Genomic DNA, 19,834 nt, shown 5'->3' with positions numbered 1-19,834 from the left:
GATTTGTATTTATTAAAAACCAGGGCTGGCATATAATAAATTTAGACCAAAGACACATGCTTTGTGTTTATTAAAAACCTGGGCTGGCAAATTAAGACCAAAGGGACATGATTTGTGTTTATTAAAAACCTTGGCCAGAAAATTAAGACCAAATGGAAATGATTTGTGTTTATTAAAAACCTGGGCTGGCAAATTAAAACCCAAGGGACATGATTTGTGTTTGTTAAAAACCTGGGCTGGTAAATTATGACCAAATGGACATGATTTATGTTTATTAAAAACCTGGGCTGGCAAATTAAGATCAAAGGGACATGATTTGTGTTTATTAAAAACCTGGGCTGGCACATTAAGACCAAAGGGACATGATTTGTGTTTATTAAAAACCTGGGCGAGCAAATTAAGACCAAATGGAAATGATTTGTGTTTATTAAAAACCAGGGCTGGCAAATTAAAACCAAAGGGACATGATTTGTGTTTATTAAAAACCTGGGCTGGCACATTAAGACCAAAGGGACATGATTTGTGTTTATTAAAAACCTGGGCGAGCAAATTAAGACCAAATGGAAATGATTTGTGTTTATTAAAAACCAGGGCTGGCAAATTAAAACCAAAGGGACATGATTTGTGTTTATTAAAAACCTGGGCTGGCAAATTAAGACCAAATGGACATGATTTGTGTTTATTAAAAACCTGGGCTGGCTAATTAAGACCAAAGGGACATTTGTGTTTATTAAAAACCTGGGCTGGCAAATTAAGACCAAAGGGACATGATTTGTGTTTATTAAAACCTGGGTTGGCAAATTAAGACCAAAGGGACATGATTTGTGTTTATTAAAAACCTGGACTGGCAAATTTTGACCAAAGGGACATGATTTGTGTTTATTAAAAACCTGGGCTGGCAAATTTAGACCAAATGGACATGATTTGCGCTTATTAAAATCTGGGCTGGCAAATTTAGACCAAAGGGACATGATTTGTGTTTATTAAAAACCAGGGCTGGCACATTGAGACCAAAGGGACATGATTTGTATTTATTAAAAACCAGGGCTGGCAAATTTAGACCAAAGGGACATGATATGAACAAACCTGGTAGATAACCAGCATTTGGTGTTAGATGCCAAATATTACACACACAAGCCTTGTTGTTAAAGAAAAAGATTCAAAAAATTGTTTTTCTATATTAGTCTATTTAAATGCTATGAACCCTGGGGTGTGACCATTTTTTACCCCAGGTGCATGATTTGAATAAACTTTGCAGAGAACCATAAGAAAATGAAGCATACACTATTAAACCTCTGAACCTTGAGGTTTCAGAGATGATTTTTGTATTATTGTTGTTTTTTGTAAAATCTATTTATAGTTCTCGTGGCCTACACATGCAACAGACCGAAACTTTGAAAGAGGGTCACCCAATCATCATTCTGAAGTTTTGTTAAATCCTTTTAAGGGGGTTTGCGAGACGAGGTCATAAGAAGAACAAGTTTGTGCACACAAGCAACGACGAACAACACAGTATCCTTTAAGCTCCCCATGAGCACTAGCTTCTTAGGTAAGTTTCAAATATGGCAGCAGTCTTAATCTCTATTTTTCTCAGACCTCTTTGGATATGTTCATATATATAATGGTGCGTTTCTGACAACACAGTATACAGATGAAGCTAACAACCCCAAAACAATCAAATGAAATTATTAATGTTTTGAGATACGACTCTATTCAAAATGCAACATTCATTCCCAATATATTGTATACCAATATTATATACATTTGCTTTATATATGAATCTGAATAATACAGGCTGATAGCTTCATCGTGTAATAGATATCTAATTTTCTGATCTAAGCACAATATATAGGTGGGCATGCTGTTAACCTATGTAGTAGAATCCAGTTCGCCTATCAGCTGGGTTGTGTGAAGACTCGTCTGCACAATTTCAAAGAATAAAGCATGGAATGTCAGAAAACACTACAATTAACACAGACGTAAACATAGCCAATCACACAGTTACATTAGAAGAGGCAAAAACTTGAACAAAACAAAAGGCATAATTAGGTGTTTGAGTCTATAAAACTAACAATTGTTTCATAGAGTAAATCAGAAGAATAGATTAGTAAAGCTGCCTGCAAAGAAAGTATAAAGCAAAATAAAAATATGCAAAGAAGAGTATTTTAGCATTGTGTAACATTAGTAGAGACTTAACCAAGAAAGTAAAGAAAACAAGCTAATTCGTTGAATTGATGTCTCCCGCCCGCCAATATGCTTTTGACACAAAATGTTATATTTGACACTCAAAAAAGCATTTTTTCAAGATTCTAAGGGCCATAACTGCGTTATTAATAGATGGTGTCGATGCCATTTGGCATGCATTATCCTCTTATCCATATATATACTCATACCAAGTTTCAATGAAATCCGCCAAAGCACTTCCAAGATATGGCTCCGGACGGACGGAAAGACGGACGGAAGGAAAGGACGGATGGACGGACAACGCCAAAACAATATCCCTCCGCCTATGGCAGGGGATAATAAACTGACAATAGCAAGGGCTGATACTACAATGAAGGTAAATTAAACACCCTGCCACAAAGATACATGTCAAACTTAGTTAAGGCAAGGAAAGGGTTTAAATGCACAGATCTATTCCCATGACTAAGGCCTAATTGCTTTACCAGCGTATGGTTTAACATCCCATCGTTGACCTACAGTATATTTACAATATGAGTGATAAAATATTATGAAATATCTTTACTTACAGAAAATTTAATGCAGCAGTGTTGTCTCATTCTAATCACAAGTAGAATACTACTTATGAAGAAAGGCCTTCTAAAGCCCGTCAATTGTACATCAACAAAAAATAATTTACTGGACAAAAATACTGATGTTTATTTATTCTGCGTGTTAACCGGAGAAAAAAATGGTTTCACAAGTTCTTTAAGTTTAATTGTAACAAGAGATTGCAAAGCAATATTGTCCCCTACTGGTGAAACTCCACCACTGTCAGTATTTTTTTATTTATTTGTTGCCATAGCAACCAGAATTCTTGACGTAGGAACAAAATGAAATGAAGTGCATAATCTCCATATTGCCATCTATCCATGTTTCAAGTTACATGAAAAAATATGAAGAACTTTTAAAGTTATTGCAGGTTCCAGAAAAGTGTGACAGACAGACTGACAGACAGACAGAGCGTAAACCATAGGTCCCCTCCGGTTTCACCGGTAGGGGACAATAAAACAAGCATGCCGATACAAATAATACAATTATTATTATTATTATTAAATAAGAATTATTAATAAGAATTATTATTATTATTGTTATTATTATTAAATAAGAATTATTAGAATTAAGTCACATACAAAGCAGGAAATATGTATAAGCTATATATTTAATTACATTAATTAAGAATTAGATACTCAAGGATGCTTAGTATTAACCATACATGCGAGTGCTACATGTAAGTTTGAAATGCCTACCGTGTGTCTTGGATTTGGGCTTGATGACAACCTTATAGACGACAATAAACACCACTGCTGCGACCACCAACAGACACAAGATGACTATCAGTGCAATGTAACCCGGATGTAACCCCTCCTTCTTTGACTCCTGTTGGTCATTAGGTGAACATAGATGTATACATTTTTAAATGCATTGCACAAGTAAAATGTACAAGAATATAAACATAGAATGTTATTTACAGTCAAAAGCCGATCATGTGCGAATACTTTAAACTCATATAGTAGAAGTGTTGAAAAAATCTCCATCAACCATTTTCTCATCTTTATTGAATAAACAATAAGATAATAATAACATTAATACAACAAATTGGAATAAACAATCAACTAATATCTCTACGTTTTTTTCAATGTAAACACTGAATTACAACAACTTCAACCATCCAACTTACAGAGGTACAAGATGAGTAGTAATCAGTGCCATCCACCAGCATGTAACCATCAAGTGTGAGGTTGTTACTGGCAATCTGAATTGGTGTCCCGGCTGAGATGTCGGTACAGATGCTGCTGAGAACACTTGTCACGTTCGCAGTCCTGCCTTCCACAGTGAATGTCACGATGATACTTCCTGTATCAAGAAGCAAAAACAGATTTCAGTGTCTGCGCATCTGTGGAGGCCACTTTAGGTTACTAAGTTTAGTTTAAACTTGTTTAGTTTCGCTCAATTGAATCGAAGGCCAAAGGCTTATTGAAACACTCTCAAGTCTATTTCATGGGTAGAACCAGTACTTGATGTCTTTAAGAGAGACCTTAAGAACGCTCCCATAGTAGGGATTGAACCAATACCTCCCAGTCGGTAGGCAGACATCATATCCACTATGCCACAATGACATAAAGGATTTAGGTTACTTCTAAACATCAACAAATTTAATTGTCGTTTGAACTTTACCACATTAAAATAAGCAGATAAGTTTCGATTAATTTTTTTAACACAATTGCTTTACATATTACTAAATGTTGTGTACACTTGATAAGAAATTAAAATGTGATTATTTAAAGGAATGGTTGGTTGAAAAAAGGTTTTTAACAATAATTTCATTGTAACCCAGGGTACATTGTAGCATACTTAAGAGTACCAGGGATATTTTAAAAGTAGTTCCTGAGCCGACAACAACCAATTTAGCTCTAGTGAGTGCACCAACCCTTAATCACAGCATATACTCTTGATAATGCTGAAGTCAATGACAATGATCACTGGGTATTTCTCGTAAAAGAACAACTTATCATGGCTTGCTAATCATTTTCAAGGCTTCATCAGAGTAACTTGTGACAAGCCCTATAGCGTTTGTTTATAAATATCTTGACATTGGTTGCTTATCGAATCAAACACATACCCTTGCTAATACTGGAGTCACTTATGATGATTTCGGGGTATTTTTTGTTGAAGTAGTTCACAGTCGCCTGTTCCAGTTGCTTGGCTGCAGCCACATCAGGCAATGTGAGGTCGTAGTCAAGGTTGTAGCGCACAGTGACGATGCTGTTTGCCGTTACGACGATGGCGTCCTGGGCTGGGCTCAGAACCACAACCTTGTGGAATGAGTAGAAGTCGTACTCTGCTGGGACTGTGCAATAAGAAATGCTTTGCAAAGTGAACAAATGGTTGCAATACTCGGCTGAGACTGTTCCCTGGGGAAAATCACATAAATACTTTACAAAGTTGTGCATAAATGATTGGGAATGGAGTCTTATCAGTGATAAGCCTTTACATAACCTATGTGAGCCGAGTCAAGTAAAAAAAGGATCTTACATGCTATAAGAGGCCCTTGGCTCCAGACCAGCCTGTTCTCTTGACACCATTAACCTTTACAAGACTTTTAGTTTCTCATATGTTGTACATGTTTCTGTCAGTTCAAAGTGAATAGTGAACCCACCTGACTCCACCTGACAGCTGATGTACACAAGGCCGTATCCAGTGAAGCGCCAGTCTGTGAAGGCCACATGACCGGTACTCGGCTCAAACTGGCCACTGAGTGTGCCTGTAAGGGAACCTTCCTCAAACTCCATGAGAGTATCGCATGAAGCCGCGAATGTGTGACCCTAGGAGAGGTAAATGTAGAGGTCAACAACATTATCAGCACCAGCAAACGGTTTTAAATGAAATCTTTTATTTGCTGAAGTTTTTTATTTGTTTGCATGTGTTATTTTTGTTATTCCATTGAAAAATGAATGAAAATGCACAAAATATGATATCATTTATATATAAAACTTTAATCAAGAAATAATTACATAGAAAAAGCATGTCTCATACCAAATCTACTTTGGAAATTATGCTGGAAATCTAAATCATGCAAAGTCATAACATCATAACATTCTTGGCCAACAGGTAAAAGTCTTACTAGTTTAGACAAAATAAACAAAATAGACCAAAAGCTATTCAATAAAACTTACCCGCCAGTTAATGTCAGGGATGGGCTTGTTGGTGGTGCTATCACGCAGTTCTAAGGTCAATGTCATGACTTCATTGGTGACAATGTTGTCCATCGTCATGGAGTGGACGCCTGACGTAAGAGGAACGGCCATAACGTCAAACGGATCCGTCGAGACTTTTAAGTTCAGCGCTGTTGACGAGAGAGAGAAAATATGCGTCAGAAAATGGGAAATGTCATAATCATCAAAAATGCTTTTCTTCATTTTTTTATCCATATGTATGAGGTCTGTTTGGTGTGGCTGAAATTGTACTCACAAAGTCTTAAAATGGATTGATAAGTAAATGCTCCATCTTGTCACGTGAATGCTATATTAATAATCAAAATTTCTATAAACAGAATACACATTTTGATGTCTTACTTTCCACATAATTACATTAATAAATCGAAGTTATTCCCAAAATTCAAATGTACATACATGACAAGCACAGACCAACTATGTTCACATAAAAGGTTAAATTATCCCCTTCAAATGTACATACATGACGATCATAGAACAACTACATGTATATTCATACCTGCGGGGCTAAGCGGGTAGGAGATATCAATTAAATAGAAAAGGCAAAAGTAATCCCTTAAAATGTACACAGCAAGAAACAACTATGTACGAACCTGCAGCGCTAAGTGGGTAGGAGATCTTAAAGTCAATGAAGCAAGGAACAACTATGTACGAACCTGCAGCGCTGAGTGGGTAGGAGATCTGAAAGTCAATGATGTACCCACTGCCCTTGTGTGAGATCTGCAGGTCGGTGAAGTTAGCCCAACCATTGGCTGTTGTCACTGTTACTGTTCCCCCTAGGACAGCGTTGGCGTGGCCGGTACCCGCCCGAAGGGTTGCTGTGATCTTCCACGGGTCCTCAACTATACCCATGTTGTCGATCAGGTTATCCTAAAATCCAGTGCGTTTTGCTTTTAAAACTTTTTCAGATAAATAAGGAATGCAAATAAAGTTGGCTCCACATAATGAGAACATTCTATGCTCCTGCAAATTCAATGGCACATTAGTACTGAACATGTCACTTTTTTGTGGATCATTCATCATGAAAAGAGTGTCTCATATTTAAAGCAATTTAGAAATAACATGCACCAAAAAACCCACTAAAAAAAATGTAAACAAACTGACATGCTATCAGAGTGACTCCATTACAGCTCCTATGAACTTTGTTTGCAAGGGGCGCATGACCAATGCCAATGCAAACAAAGTGGCTAGGCTGCTTTCAATTTCTTAACTAAAGACAACATTCCAGTGCTCCTTCAACTGAACGAGCCAAACCGTATGTGAAATAATGCATGACAATACTAGTAAGCAATTACATACAGTATCATCCCAGATTAGCAAGTGCAGTCTGCATAGACATAAAGTCGTTTTGCCTTAACTGGATTTTTGTTAATAAGAGATTTTCTGTGCAGACTGTACAGGCAAACCTGGAACTATGCTTGACGCACATGTAGCCCAGTGTACAGGCAAACCTGGAACTATGCTTGACGCACATGTAGCCCAGTGTACAGGCAAACCTGGAACTATGCTTGACGCACATGTAGCCCAGTGTGCAGACTGTACAGGCAACCTGGAACTATGCTTGACGCACATGTAGCCCAGTGTGCAGACTGTACAGGCAAACCTGGAACTATGCTTGACGCACATGTAGCCCAGTGTGCAGACTGTACAGGCAACCTGGAACTATGCTTGACGCACATGTAGCCCAGTGTACAGGCAACCTGGAACTATGCTTGCTTGACGCACATGTAGCCCAGTGTACAGGCAAACCTGGAACTATGCTTGACGCACATGTAGCCCAGTGTACAGGCAAACCTGGAACTATGCTTGACGCACATGTAGCCCAGTGTGCAGACTGTACAGGCAAACCTGGGACTATGCTTGACGCACATGTAGCCCAGTGTACAGGCAAACCTGGAACTATGCTTGACGCACATGTAGCCCAGTCTTCCTAGAAGGCAGCTCGTATGAAATCAAGTCAGCCACTTACGTTGTCGTCGTATGCTCGGACCTTTGGCTGCACGGTGAAAGGCACACCCTCATGTGAGGGCTTCAGGGTCTGCAAGAACCGCAGACCAGCGGGCTCTACAGGCTGGTACACATGACCCCCAATGATGATCTCTTCACACTGAATACCAGAGGTACCTGCAACATGTGAGATGTTATATATAGATACCAGAGGTGCCTACAACATGTGGGATGTTATATAGAAGTACCTGCAAAATGTGAGATGTTATATATATATATATATATATACCAGAGGTACCTGCAACATGTGGGATGTTATATATAGATACCAGAGGTACCTGCAACATGTGGGATGTTATATATAGATACCAGAGGTACCTGCAACATGTGAGATGTTGTATATAGATACCAGAGGTACCTGCAACATGTGGGATGTTATATAGAAGTACCTGCAAAATGTGAGATGTTATATATATATACCAGAGGTACCTGCAACATGTGGGATGTAATATATAGATACCAGAGGTACCAGCAACATGTGGAATTTTATACTGTATATATGGATATATAAAAACCAGAGGTACCCGCAACATTGGGATGTTATATATATGGATACGAGTGGTACCTGCAAAATGTGAGATGTTATATATAGATACCAGAGGTACCTGCAACATGTGGGATGTTATATAGAGGTACCTGCAACATGTGGGATGCTATATAGATTCCAAAGGTACCTGCAAAATGTGAGATGTTATATATAGATACCAGAGGTAGCTGCAACATGTGGGATGTTATATAGAGGTGCCCGCAACATGTGGGATGTTATATAGAGGTACATGCAACATGTGGGATGTTAAAGAGAGGTACCTGCAACAGGGGGGATGTTATAGGGAGGTACATGCAACATGTGGGATGTTATATAGAGGTACCTGCAAAATGTGGGATGTTATACATAGGTACCTGCAACAGGGGGGATGTTATATACCGTAATTACTCTATGTTTTCGGACACTCTAAGTTTTAGCAAAAATAATTATTTTTCGTGACTCTTAATTTTCGGACACATGAGTTATCGTCCATAATTAATGTCTCTAAGTTTTCGGACAGTATATTTTACAGCGCTATTTTACCAAATTTCGGTCCTGTTTTCGATATCTAATGACACTTCGATCATGGGGTTTTACAACCAGATTAACATCATAAAACATGGCAGGTGCATGCCTGAGGGCAACGGACCATTACATTTGCGTTATTGGGTAAATAACCTTGTAAACCGGTATTAAACAATGGTTTCGCCTGATAGCATAAGAGTTATGACAATTACCTTCTCAGTAAAATAACTGTGGCAAATACTCAACGCTTCAAAGTGTGATGCACCCAGGATCGCAAGTTTTACGAATAATGGAAGGTGTTCGACAACAACTATCGGAAATGAACAAACAAATAATTTATAGTTTGCTTTTTTATTTCGTTAATTACAGGTTCATACTAGCGAGTATCGGTACATCACATGCTCATCTTTGAACTCGTTGGTCAAAGTACAACCTTGTAGTAACTTTCTGTCAAATAAATGAAGCATTTAAAATTATTTTAAATGCAGCGCAAACATATATAACTGTAATTTGTACTATACTGCATGGTATTTACAAGTGCGTGCTATTACGGGTAGTCGTTGATATAATTGGCGCTATTTACGGACACTTCAATTTTCGACTCTATGTTTTCGGACACCTGTATGTTGTGAATATTTTTTGTATCTAAGTTTTTGGACACGAAAAAAATTAATTATTTTTAAGTGTCCGAAAACATAGAGTAATTACGGTATATATATGGATATCAGAGGTACCTGCAACAAGTGTGATGTTATATAGAGGTAGCTGCAACATGTGGGATGTTATATAGAGCAACTGTGTGCACTGAAAGACCTTTAGTCTTTAAGAGCAACTGTGTGGGTAAAGATTGGTTCTTGATGGTTGTGATGTTAAAGATGATCCAAGTTATGGTTTGTAATCTGCAACCATTGAATTAATAAGCCCTCAGTAAATTGTGACTATATCAGAAAGCAAAAAAGGGATTTTGCCATGTTGATGGTTGTAGACCAAATACATAAAAGCATTTAATATAAAAGTCCCAGTTCCTACTTTTTTGTCACTGGACTATAGTTTGTTTTATAAACTGAGACTGAAAGTTTGTTCAACATTCATGTTGGCTGATCAAATCTTACTCAAGGTGAAGTAGTGGATATTGTGTACGCCAAGCAACCAGGAGGTCACAGGTTTGTTACCCACTGTGGAAGCGTTCTTAAGATATCCACAATAGGCAAGTACTGATTCTACCCAGGAAATGAACTCCAGGGTGTTTAAATAAGCGTTTAATCAAGCTAAAATAAATAGGTTTAAACTGCTACTCACTCAAGCTGGTGTCCAGGCTACCGTCCTGACAGGCGGTCATCACAAGGTCAGCAATGTCAACTACAGGCTCTGTGTTGTCAGTGGCACCTGCAATGTACAGCGGTAACCATGGGTTACAATTAAAACAGAAAAATGTTCTATGATGTTGATGTAGAGATTGTGTGTGAAATATAATATATATCTTAAGGCCATCTAATTTAACATCATTAGATAATGCATTAAGATACATTTGTCAAAGAATTCATTTGATATATTGTCCATGATTAAAATACGTTAAAGTTTAAAAAAAAGAAGCAATACTAAGCACTAGCATCTATGATAACTTTTTTAAGGGTTTTATGTATTTATTTTTGGTATTATGTCCTTCATTTTGTGGACATATCATAAAAACATTATTTGAAAGTACAAAATGCTGTCAGAAGTTAAATTTGTGTTAAGATCCTTGACTATGTGACAGGGGCCAGTTCATTTCTAAAAAAATATAGTACAAAATATCAAATATTGTCGTACTAAAAGCATCTTAATCTATAGATGAATGTGATATGAACTTTGATTTTCTACCAAAAGTGATATATTCCGAAATAATGAAAAAGGTACATGTACTTACACAACTATTATGAAAGCTATCAGAACTACCCGTTACATTCATATTTTGATGTAATCTAAATGCAAAAGAAGTCATAACAGTTGTAAACATATATAGTTAAACAGTTATATGGTTATAACTTTAAATTACAGCATATTCAAACAATATCTGAAGTGTTAATACTTTAAAGAAATGAGTATATTATTTTAAAGGAATTATCAGAATCAAAACAAATATATACATGTGCAAGTCACCATAAATAGGATAAATGCCTTACACAGGTGTATACATGCAACAGGTAAAAACATAAGTATTGAAGTCATTAGGATCATAAAATGGTAAAAGTTGCACATCCACTTTATTGTTAATTGGGGATTGGGTTAAACAAAATTTAAGGAAAAAATTGTGTTAGAACATAACATCATTTATGAAAATTATTATGTATTATGTCAATATTTTTTATGAATCCTTAATAAAACAAGAGGCCCTGAAAGGCCCAAAGTCGCTCACCTGAGATACAAAGGAACTGACCTGCTCAGTGAAGCCCCAAGAGTGCTAATGAGGTTTTACTATAGACATATTAGGATAAATTCCCCGACCCCGGGCGGCTATGTTTTTCAACAAACAGGAACTATTTTTGTAATGATCCAAATTAGCATTACAAAAAATGTTCTGACCAAGTGTTATTAAGATTGAACAATAAATGTGACTTTTACAGTGTTAACAAGTTTTAACTTTAGCCATATAAAGAAAAATGCCCCGCCCAATGGCAGCCATGTTTTTCAACAAACTGGAACCATTTTCTAACTGTCCAAGATAGCATTGAGACAAATCTTGTCACCAAGTTTCATAGAGATCGGACAATAAATGTGGATTCCAAAGTGTTAAAAAGGTTTTACTATAGCCCTTTCTAGCCACATAAGGAAAAATGCTCCGCCCCCTGGTGGCCATGTTTTTCAGCCAACTGGAACCATTTTCAAAGACGTCCAAGATATCATTGGAACAAATCTTCTGACCATGTTTCATAATTATCGGACAATAAATGTGGCCTCAAGAGTGCTAACAAGGTTTTACAAAAGCCATATAAGGAAAAATGCCCCGCCCCTGGGAGCCATGTTTTTTTAACGAACCAGTGTCAATTTTAAACTCATCCAACTTATCATTAGGACTAATCTTGAGATCAAGTTTCATGAAGATCGGACGATAAATGTGGCTTTAAGAGTGTTATAAGGTTTTACTATAGCCATATATAGCCATATAAGGAAAAATGCCCCGCCTCCTAGCAGCCATGTTTTTCAACCAACTAGAACCATTTTCAAACTTATCCAAGATATCATTGGGACAAATCTTCTGACCAAGTTTCATGATGATCAAACAATAAATTTGGCTTCAAGAGTGTTAACAAGGTTTTACTACAGCCATATACAAGTGTAGCCATATAAAGAAAAATGCTCTGCCCCCTGGTGGTCATGTTTTTCAACAAACTGGATACATTTTCAAACTCATCCAAGATATCATTGGGACAAATCTTCTGACCAAGTTTCATGATAATCGGACAATAAATGTGATCTCTATAGTGTTAACAAAGTTTTTTCTATAGCCATATAAGGAAAAATGCCCCGCCCCCTGGTAGCCATGTTTTTCAACCAACCAGAATCATTTTCAAACTCGTCCAATAGATAATTGGGGAATATCTTCTGACTAAGTTTCATAATGATCGGATAATAAATGTTGTCTCTAGTGTTAACAAGGTTTTACTAAAGCCATATCAGCCATATTAGAAAAATATGCCCCCTGGAGGCCATGTTTTCCAAGCAACTGTAACCATTTTCAGTCTCGTCCAAGATATCTTTGAGATGAATCTTGTTGCCAAACTTCATGAAGACTGGACAATAAATGTGGCCTCTATTGTGTTAACAAGGCAAATGTTGACGACGGACGATGCACGATGGACAAACAGCAATCACAAAAGCTCACCATAAGCACATTGTGCTTAGGTGAGCTAACAAATAGGTAAGGCACAATCAAAGGTTTTTATTTTGTTGTTGCACATATCAATATTTACAATTTTGTTGAATTATATGTAAACAAATGCCTTTGCCAATGAATATTCCATCTGTAAAAGCTTATGAACAAGGAACATATTGTACTTAATTCAAACCAAATGCACAATTATAAAATAAATATTAAAAAATATTATTAAAATATTTCAAATACGTATCATACTAAATATATTAAATATTTTAAATATCACAGCATTTTAAAGATAATGTATGTTCAGATTTACGGAGGAAATTTAAGTGATTTCAAGCAAACAATAGTTTAGGAACATGCAGAATGTGAGTACATTTGTAATATTGTAACATAAATACTTAAACAAAACAAATACAACATATATTAAAAAATACACTCTAAGCTGGACTGACAAGACTTTTTCCTGATTTACCGAATTGTTAATTGGTACATATTTGGAAGTAGATTTTGTTTAAAACACACAATATTTTAACAGCAAGAATTCAAGTTTTATTGATTATGGTCATCAAAGGATAGGAATAGCTGGAAGATCTTCATAGGAACAGTCCACCTTTGATGGTGTATGATAATATTAATAGGATATACATGTTCACAGATTCTGGCGTTGTTTTTATTTTCAAAAATGACAATAATTATATTTTGTAAGCAAATTTAAGCATGTAAGCTCAAGACCACAAATATTTTTACAAGAAAACCAGGTTCACTGACATAAGTCACAATCATCAAGGTTTAAACCTTAGACCTTCTGACAAAATGATTTACACTCCTCTGAAATACCTCAGAACTATTTTGAACAATTTTACATAATTGTACTGTAGTCACTTATTTTCATGTTTTTGGGAATAAACTATAAAAAAAACACTCCACAGTATAGCATTCCCTTTATTAATTTAACTCTTTCAATTCATTATATTTAAACAACAAATATTATTAACCCTTTGCATGCTGGGAAATTTGTCTTTTGCTAAAATGTCGTCTGCTGAATTTATAAAATAAGCATTTTCTTCGATTTTTTTCAAAGAATACTATCAGAATAGCAAACAGTTTGGATCCTGATGAGACGCCACGTTCTGTGGCATCTCATCTGGATCCAAACTGTTTGCAAAGGCCTTCAAAATCCGGTTCCAGCGCTCAAAGGGTTAACAACAGTACTAAATTGTCAGAAGAGTCTATTTTCTTAGGAAGCTTTTTGCCTTTTATTTTTGAATTTGTGACAAATAACAATTATCATTGCTTCAATCTGTGAACATGACTGTGTAAATTGTAGGATATACTACACATATATATGGGCCATGCCCTGTTAAAAGGGGGTTTAATGTATGTGCGCAAAGTATCATCCCAGATTAGCCTGTGCAGTCCCCACAGGTTAGCCTGTGCAGTCCACACAGGCTAATCAGGGACAACACTTTACGCTTTTATGATAATTTTCGTTTAAACAAAGTATCTTCTTAGTAAAAATCTAGTTTAGGTAAAAAGTGTCGTCCCTGATTAGCCTGTGGGGACTGCACAGGCAAATCTGGGACGACACTCTACGCACATGCATTTAACCCCCTTTTCACAGAGCACTGCTTATATCTACCAGTGTTTGATGAGGTATCAGCTATAAGACACATAAGATATCTGATATTTAGGTATTTTCATAATGTCAAGTCTAACATATTAAGTTTTCTCAGAAAATAGATCAACCATTAATTGTGTTTTCTTTTTATTTGATTTTGGATAATGTTCACCAGAGTTCCAGTTGTATGACAGAAGTAAGTTAGCCTATTCATGTTTCCAGGCTTAACTGTTTGACCAGTACAAAGTGGATATACAAATAAATAGATCATAACAGTTCAATAATGCTAATTGTAATCATATGTGTAATGTTTATCATTAACAAAATCAAAATTTTAATTGTTGTATTTAAAGCTTAAAATATACCAAAAGTATCAAGGAAATGGAATTAAAAAGCTCATATCTTCTGTTAAATTAACTTCATTAGTCAATATGAGTTTATGACCTGTTTTATTCTATAGTCAGTTAATTAAATCATTTTATAAACCTAAAGAGTCAACTGAAGATGTGTTGAAAGTAGCCAATATATATTAACATCTTGTTTAAATTGGTTAGAAGTCAAATGCATCAATTGTATTATTGCAAATCAATACATGTAATACATTACCATCAACACCTGTCAACCAAATATAGCAAATGTTATGTCAATCATCAGCAGAAACCAAGATAAAATAATGATGTTTAATTAAAAAAATTTGACACAAGAACTTCTTGAAGAAGATTAAAATGTTTCATATTATGCAACATCATTTTACTAAACTTAAACTGCTTAATAGAAAAATTAGGAATATCTAAGAGAAAGCATGGATATTACAAATGTTCTGAAGAATATATTTAAGACATGGCATAATAATATCTAATTAAGAGAATTATAAATAAACAAACAGAACAACAAATCAATTTCTGCGTATGGTAAATAATTTAATTAAAATCTTAGTAATAATACAATCATGTATGATCTTCCATGTACATTCTACATTCTCTAAAAAGCTACAATCTACAATTTTCAATCATGTGTTATCCTCCATATACATTCTCTAATTTCTACATTTCTACACTCTACATATGGTCATTAAAACAATATTTGTTCATTGTCAAACAACGCTGGCCTGTGGAACTACTGTGTCTCATACTAACATGTAAACAAGATACAGCAGTTTTACTGTTACCCTAAAAATATGTTGCACAGACTGTTGAACATTGTTATCATACCAAACCAATAAAATTTCATCTTTTTTTTCAATGCATTTGATGCGATTTAATTAAGTACATTTAACAGAAAATTGTTCCTTTAAATAATTCAATATTGAATCAAACAGTTTTTTTTATTTAACATATTAAAAAAGCTAGATTTTCCTTGATCTAATTATAATTCAAACATAAACAACCACAATTGTCGAAATAAAGACTTTTGAATGAATTAATATTGCTTTCAAAGATTCAGGAAATGCGTTAATACAATTTTAAGCAATCTAATAAAATCTTGACAAAAAAAGGCCTAATGAAATCTGGTAAAAAATATTGAATAACGCAATCTTATTCAAATCTAATTAACCTTTTCCCACTCAGAAACAATTTGAAAATGGTTATATGCAACAACATAAAAATAGAACAGCAAGTTACTCGCAGTCGTTCAGGCTTTATGCTGTTTGCTGCTTATCAGTTTCTGAGGGTTGGAAATGAAGCTTTTAATACTTGAAACTGTTTAATTTGATTTCTAATGGATTACAAACAGGTCAAAATGCGTATTTAAGGAGTAAAGGTTAAGATAAAATTTCAATTTACTTGCTGGTGGCTCATCCCCGATCTCCAAGACAACGGCCAGAGTCGAGGTTGAACGTCGCTTGCGGCCGGAACCTGCAGATGACACAATGCTGACAACACGGACCTTCTCCAGAGGGATGTTGAGCATAGCAGCGAGGTTCTCGACGATGTTTGCTCCAAAGAACTCCTCTACCGTCATAGCTGGCAGGCCGAAGGATACAATGACCACATTGGCTTTAGACAACTGAATCTCTGCATTGCCTTTCAGGACAAAGTACTGCAGCCGGGCATCTCTGTCAATGTAGTTGGACCCATGGGGATCGCTGCATGTGGGTATATAGTCTACTCCCGGATCGTTGAGAAGTTTGAAGATTTGTTTACCTCCCTTGGTTTCGTACTTGCCGTTCTTAGGCAATTCGTAATGGCTACCTCCGTCTGTGTAGACGTCAATTCGGTTGGGGTTCTGGTAGTAGAAGGAAACTACAACGCAGGAGTCCGCTTGGCCGTCCATCATGAAGTAGCGCATCTTGTCTGGCTGAACGCTTGTTAGGTACACGGACACTGGGAGACCTGGATATTGTTTAACATAATGGAATAGAAAGTGACAATAAAAACTTAATCATAAGCATACGCAAAAAGATTAGCAAAAGGGCCAAAGGCCCTAGGTTGCTCATGTGAGACCTAAAGGAACTGAACATCTTTGAGTGGCTTTTGTAGTGTTTGTCTTTTAAATATAGCTTCTTACCTTGCTTTTTATCCAGAACCATTGTTGACTTTAGTTATATATAAGATGTCATAAGAAGAAAGTCTGGAGAAATTTTCATGCTGATTGGGCAAAGAGTTTGACAAGGCTTCATAGATTACATGAAGGCAAAACTGCCACGCCCCCGGGTGGCTATGTGTTTAAAGGGACCTCAATCATTTTCTAACTCTGTTAAGTTATCATGAAAAAACATATCATTATTCTGAGCAATTATCAGATTGGAAAAAACTTTTTTTTAAAGGGGCACTGCCCGGCCCCCTCCAGGCCATGTTTTTCAATAAACTGGCACAAATATACCATACATGAAAATACTGGTTCTTTAAATTGGAATGCTTCTTGTTAATGGGTATAGAACAAAGTATTAAACAAACAAAACTGAAACTGAATTCTTTTACAAAAATAAACCATGCATCAAACATGCAAATGCTTTGTTTTTTTCTTGAAAAGATTGAAAAGGGTAACCAAGCTTTTCATGTATAAATGCAAATACTGGAAATTTTATAAGGATGATTAACTTAGTTAATTATCAATAATGTTCATGTTCACGAAATAAAGATCCAAAAGTTATTTGATTGGATGGCATCCATGAGTAAATATCTGACAAAACTGGTCCAAAAAGTAAAAGACTCACCAGGCCGAACAAGTGCATGGAACAGAGACACACGTTTCTGGCATGTGTATCCGTTACACCATCCATGATCCTGAGGTCCGTTGATAAGGTCAATGTAGCCATCCTGTAGGATCGCCACGGGAGACAGGCGTCTGGTTTCCGTGTCCGCGTCCAGGCTCTCGATCACTAGCAGCTCATATTTTACATTTGCACACTTGTAGTACTCAAATGTGGAAGCGGATCCCTTTAGAGTGCATTGACCTGCCACCCTTGAAATACCTGGAAAATATCAATGACTAAACTCAAGATCTTTTCTCAGCCATCTGAGATAACATGGTTTAAAAATAAATGATAATGCAAAGAAAAGCAAAAGTGGTACTTAAAAGAAACAAAAACCTATGTTGCCAAGAAATATTCAAATCCCAGAAATATTCAAATCCTTCCAAAGCGTCTCAAAGTTATAGAAAGGAAATAAAAATACACAACTTTAGAACCTGATTAGCGACCTTTTTGATAAAAACACATGTGAGTTGTTTGTGACACATTGACAGGTCATGGGTATAAATAATCTTAATAAATTTATAGAATTCCTCCTAGGGATGTTACTGCTATATTTCAAACACTACATATGGATAAAGGGACACGCTTACCCATAAATACACACAACCATCCAATACAGCCACGCACCGACAGTGATACAACTACATACCCTCCTTTTAGGGCATATCAAATATAAAAACAGTTGTCTATCATTGTAAATGATATTGGGAGTTACCTGACATTTTGATAAAGCTAACACAAATTGCCCTTTTAATCTTTCCAGAACAGACCTCTGCCATTTGGAGCAAGCTGGTCCACTGTAATCACAGTTCCATTCGGGAAAGTAAGCATGTCCTTTGGAACTCTAGCGTCATTGAGGCCTGCAAACCAGAAAATGTTGAATCAATCTGCATTATTGAATCACACAATGTTGATGTGTTTGCAATTGATTACCACATGGTGATATCTTCACAAGTATGTACCACATGGTGATATCTTCACAAGTATATACCACATGGTGATATCTTCACAATGGTATACTACATGTTGATATCTTCACAAGGATAAACCACATGTTTATATGTGAACAAGGATAAACCACATGTTTATATGTGAACAAGGATAAACCACATTTTGATATGTTAACAAGGGTATACCACATATTGATATCTTCACAAAAGTATACCAAATGTTTATATGTGAACGAGGGTAAACCACATTTTGATATGTTAACAAGGGTTTACCACATGTTTATATGTTAACAAGGATATACCACATGTTGATATGTAAACAAGGTTTTACCACATGTTTATATGTGAACATTGGTAAACCACATGTTAATATGTTAACAAGAGTTTATCACATTTTTATATGTTAACAAGGGTATACCATATGTTGATATGTAAACAAGGGTTTACCGCATGTTTATATGTTAACAGGGGTAAACCACATGTTGATATGTGAAGATGGGTAAACCACATGTTAATATGTTAACAAGGGTTAACCAACTGTTGATATTTTAACAAGGGTAAACCACATGTTGATATGTTAACAAGGATAATGTTAGAACATCAAAGAACAGATTGGAGCAGTCTTAAACGTGAATACAAATGACATTACAACAGATAGATAACAACTCATGGTGATGAAGATGACATTACAACAGATAGATAACAACTCATGGTGATAAAGATGACATTACAACAGATAGATAACAACTCATGGTGATGAAGATGACATTACAACAGATAGATAACAACTCATGGTGATAAAGATGACATTACAACAGATAGATAACAACTAATGGTGATGAAGATGCGCTTCTGCATATTCATAAGAGCCATACATTTAAAAAATAATTTGATGTTTTCCTGGTGTTATAACCTGCCTACAATGATAAATTGAAATAATTTAAGAATAATGTTGCCTTTTACTGCATGTATTTTCACATGCAAAAAGATGAAACTATACATACCCCATGTGCTTAAGCGTCCAATCATTGCGGATGAATGATTTTATTGTGGGTTTGCTCAATAGTGTCAAATGATCACATTTAAAATTTGAAATCAAAATCTTTAATTATAATTGACATATTCAAATTTGAAAAGTGTTGCGTTAGAAAAGTCTCTAAGTGTAGATTACACAATGTTCAGGATTATTTTGAAAGACA

The 19,834-nt window shown here is 35.8% G+C and overlaps 1 protein-coding gene across 4 annotated transcripts in view; it reads right to left on the bottom strand.

The window, feature by feature from the left end:
- The window catches only part of LOC127854920 (fibrocystin-L-like), a 98,368-nt gene that overhangs the window by 5,928 nt on the left and 72,606 nt on the right, over nt 1–19,834 (bottom strand). The window contains exons 54-66 of one of the 4 annotated variants that reach the window (XM_052390026.1): nt 18,456–18,545; nt 17,647–17,904; nt 16,274–16,822; nt 14,511–14,531; nt 10,312–10,398; nt 7,924–8,078; nt 6,611–6,824; nt 5,898–6,067; nt 5,381–5,546; nt 4,844–5,071; nt 3,902–4,077; nt 3,471–3,600; nt 2,667–2,696 (exon numbers count right to left, since the gene is read on the bottom strand). In XM_052390026.1, coding sequence (XP_052245986.1) covers nt 2,667–2,696; nt 3,471–3,600; nt 3,902–4,077; nt 4,844–5,071; nt 5,381–5,546; nt 5,898–6,067; nt 6,611–6,824; nt 7,924–8,078; nt 10,312–10,398; nt 14,511–14,531; nt 16,274–16,822; nt 17,647–17,904; nt 18,456–18,545 — 2,274 coding nt within the window. Of the gene's footprint in view, nt 1–1,869; nt 1,921–2,666; nt 2,697–3,470; nt 3,601–3,901; nt 4,078–4,843; nt 5,072–5,380; nt 5,547–5,897; nt 6,068–6,610; nt 6,825–7,923; nt 8,079–10,311; nt 10,399–14,510; nt 14,532–16,273; nt 16,823–17,646; nt 17,905–18,455; nt 18,546–19,834 lie in introns of all 4 variants that reach the window. The other 3 variants (XM_052390025.1, XM_052390028.1, XM_052390027.1) reach the window with 3 other exon arrangements.

This window comes from Dreissena polymorpha, chromosome 13 (assembly GCF_020536995.1).
Source record: "Dreissena polymorpha isolate Duluth1 chromosome 13, UMN_Dpol_1.0, whole genome shotgun sequence".
NCBI lineage: Eukaryota > Metazoa > Mollusca > Bivalvia > Myida > Dreissenidae > Dreissena > Dreissena polymorpha.
This window is presented reverse-complemented; position numbering and strand designations above follow the sequence as displayed.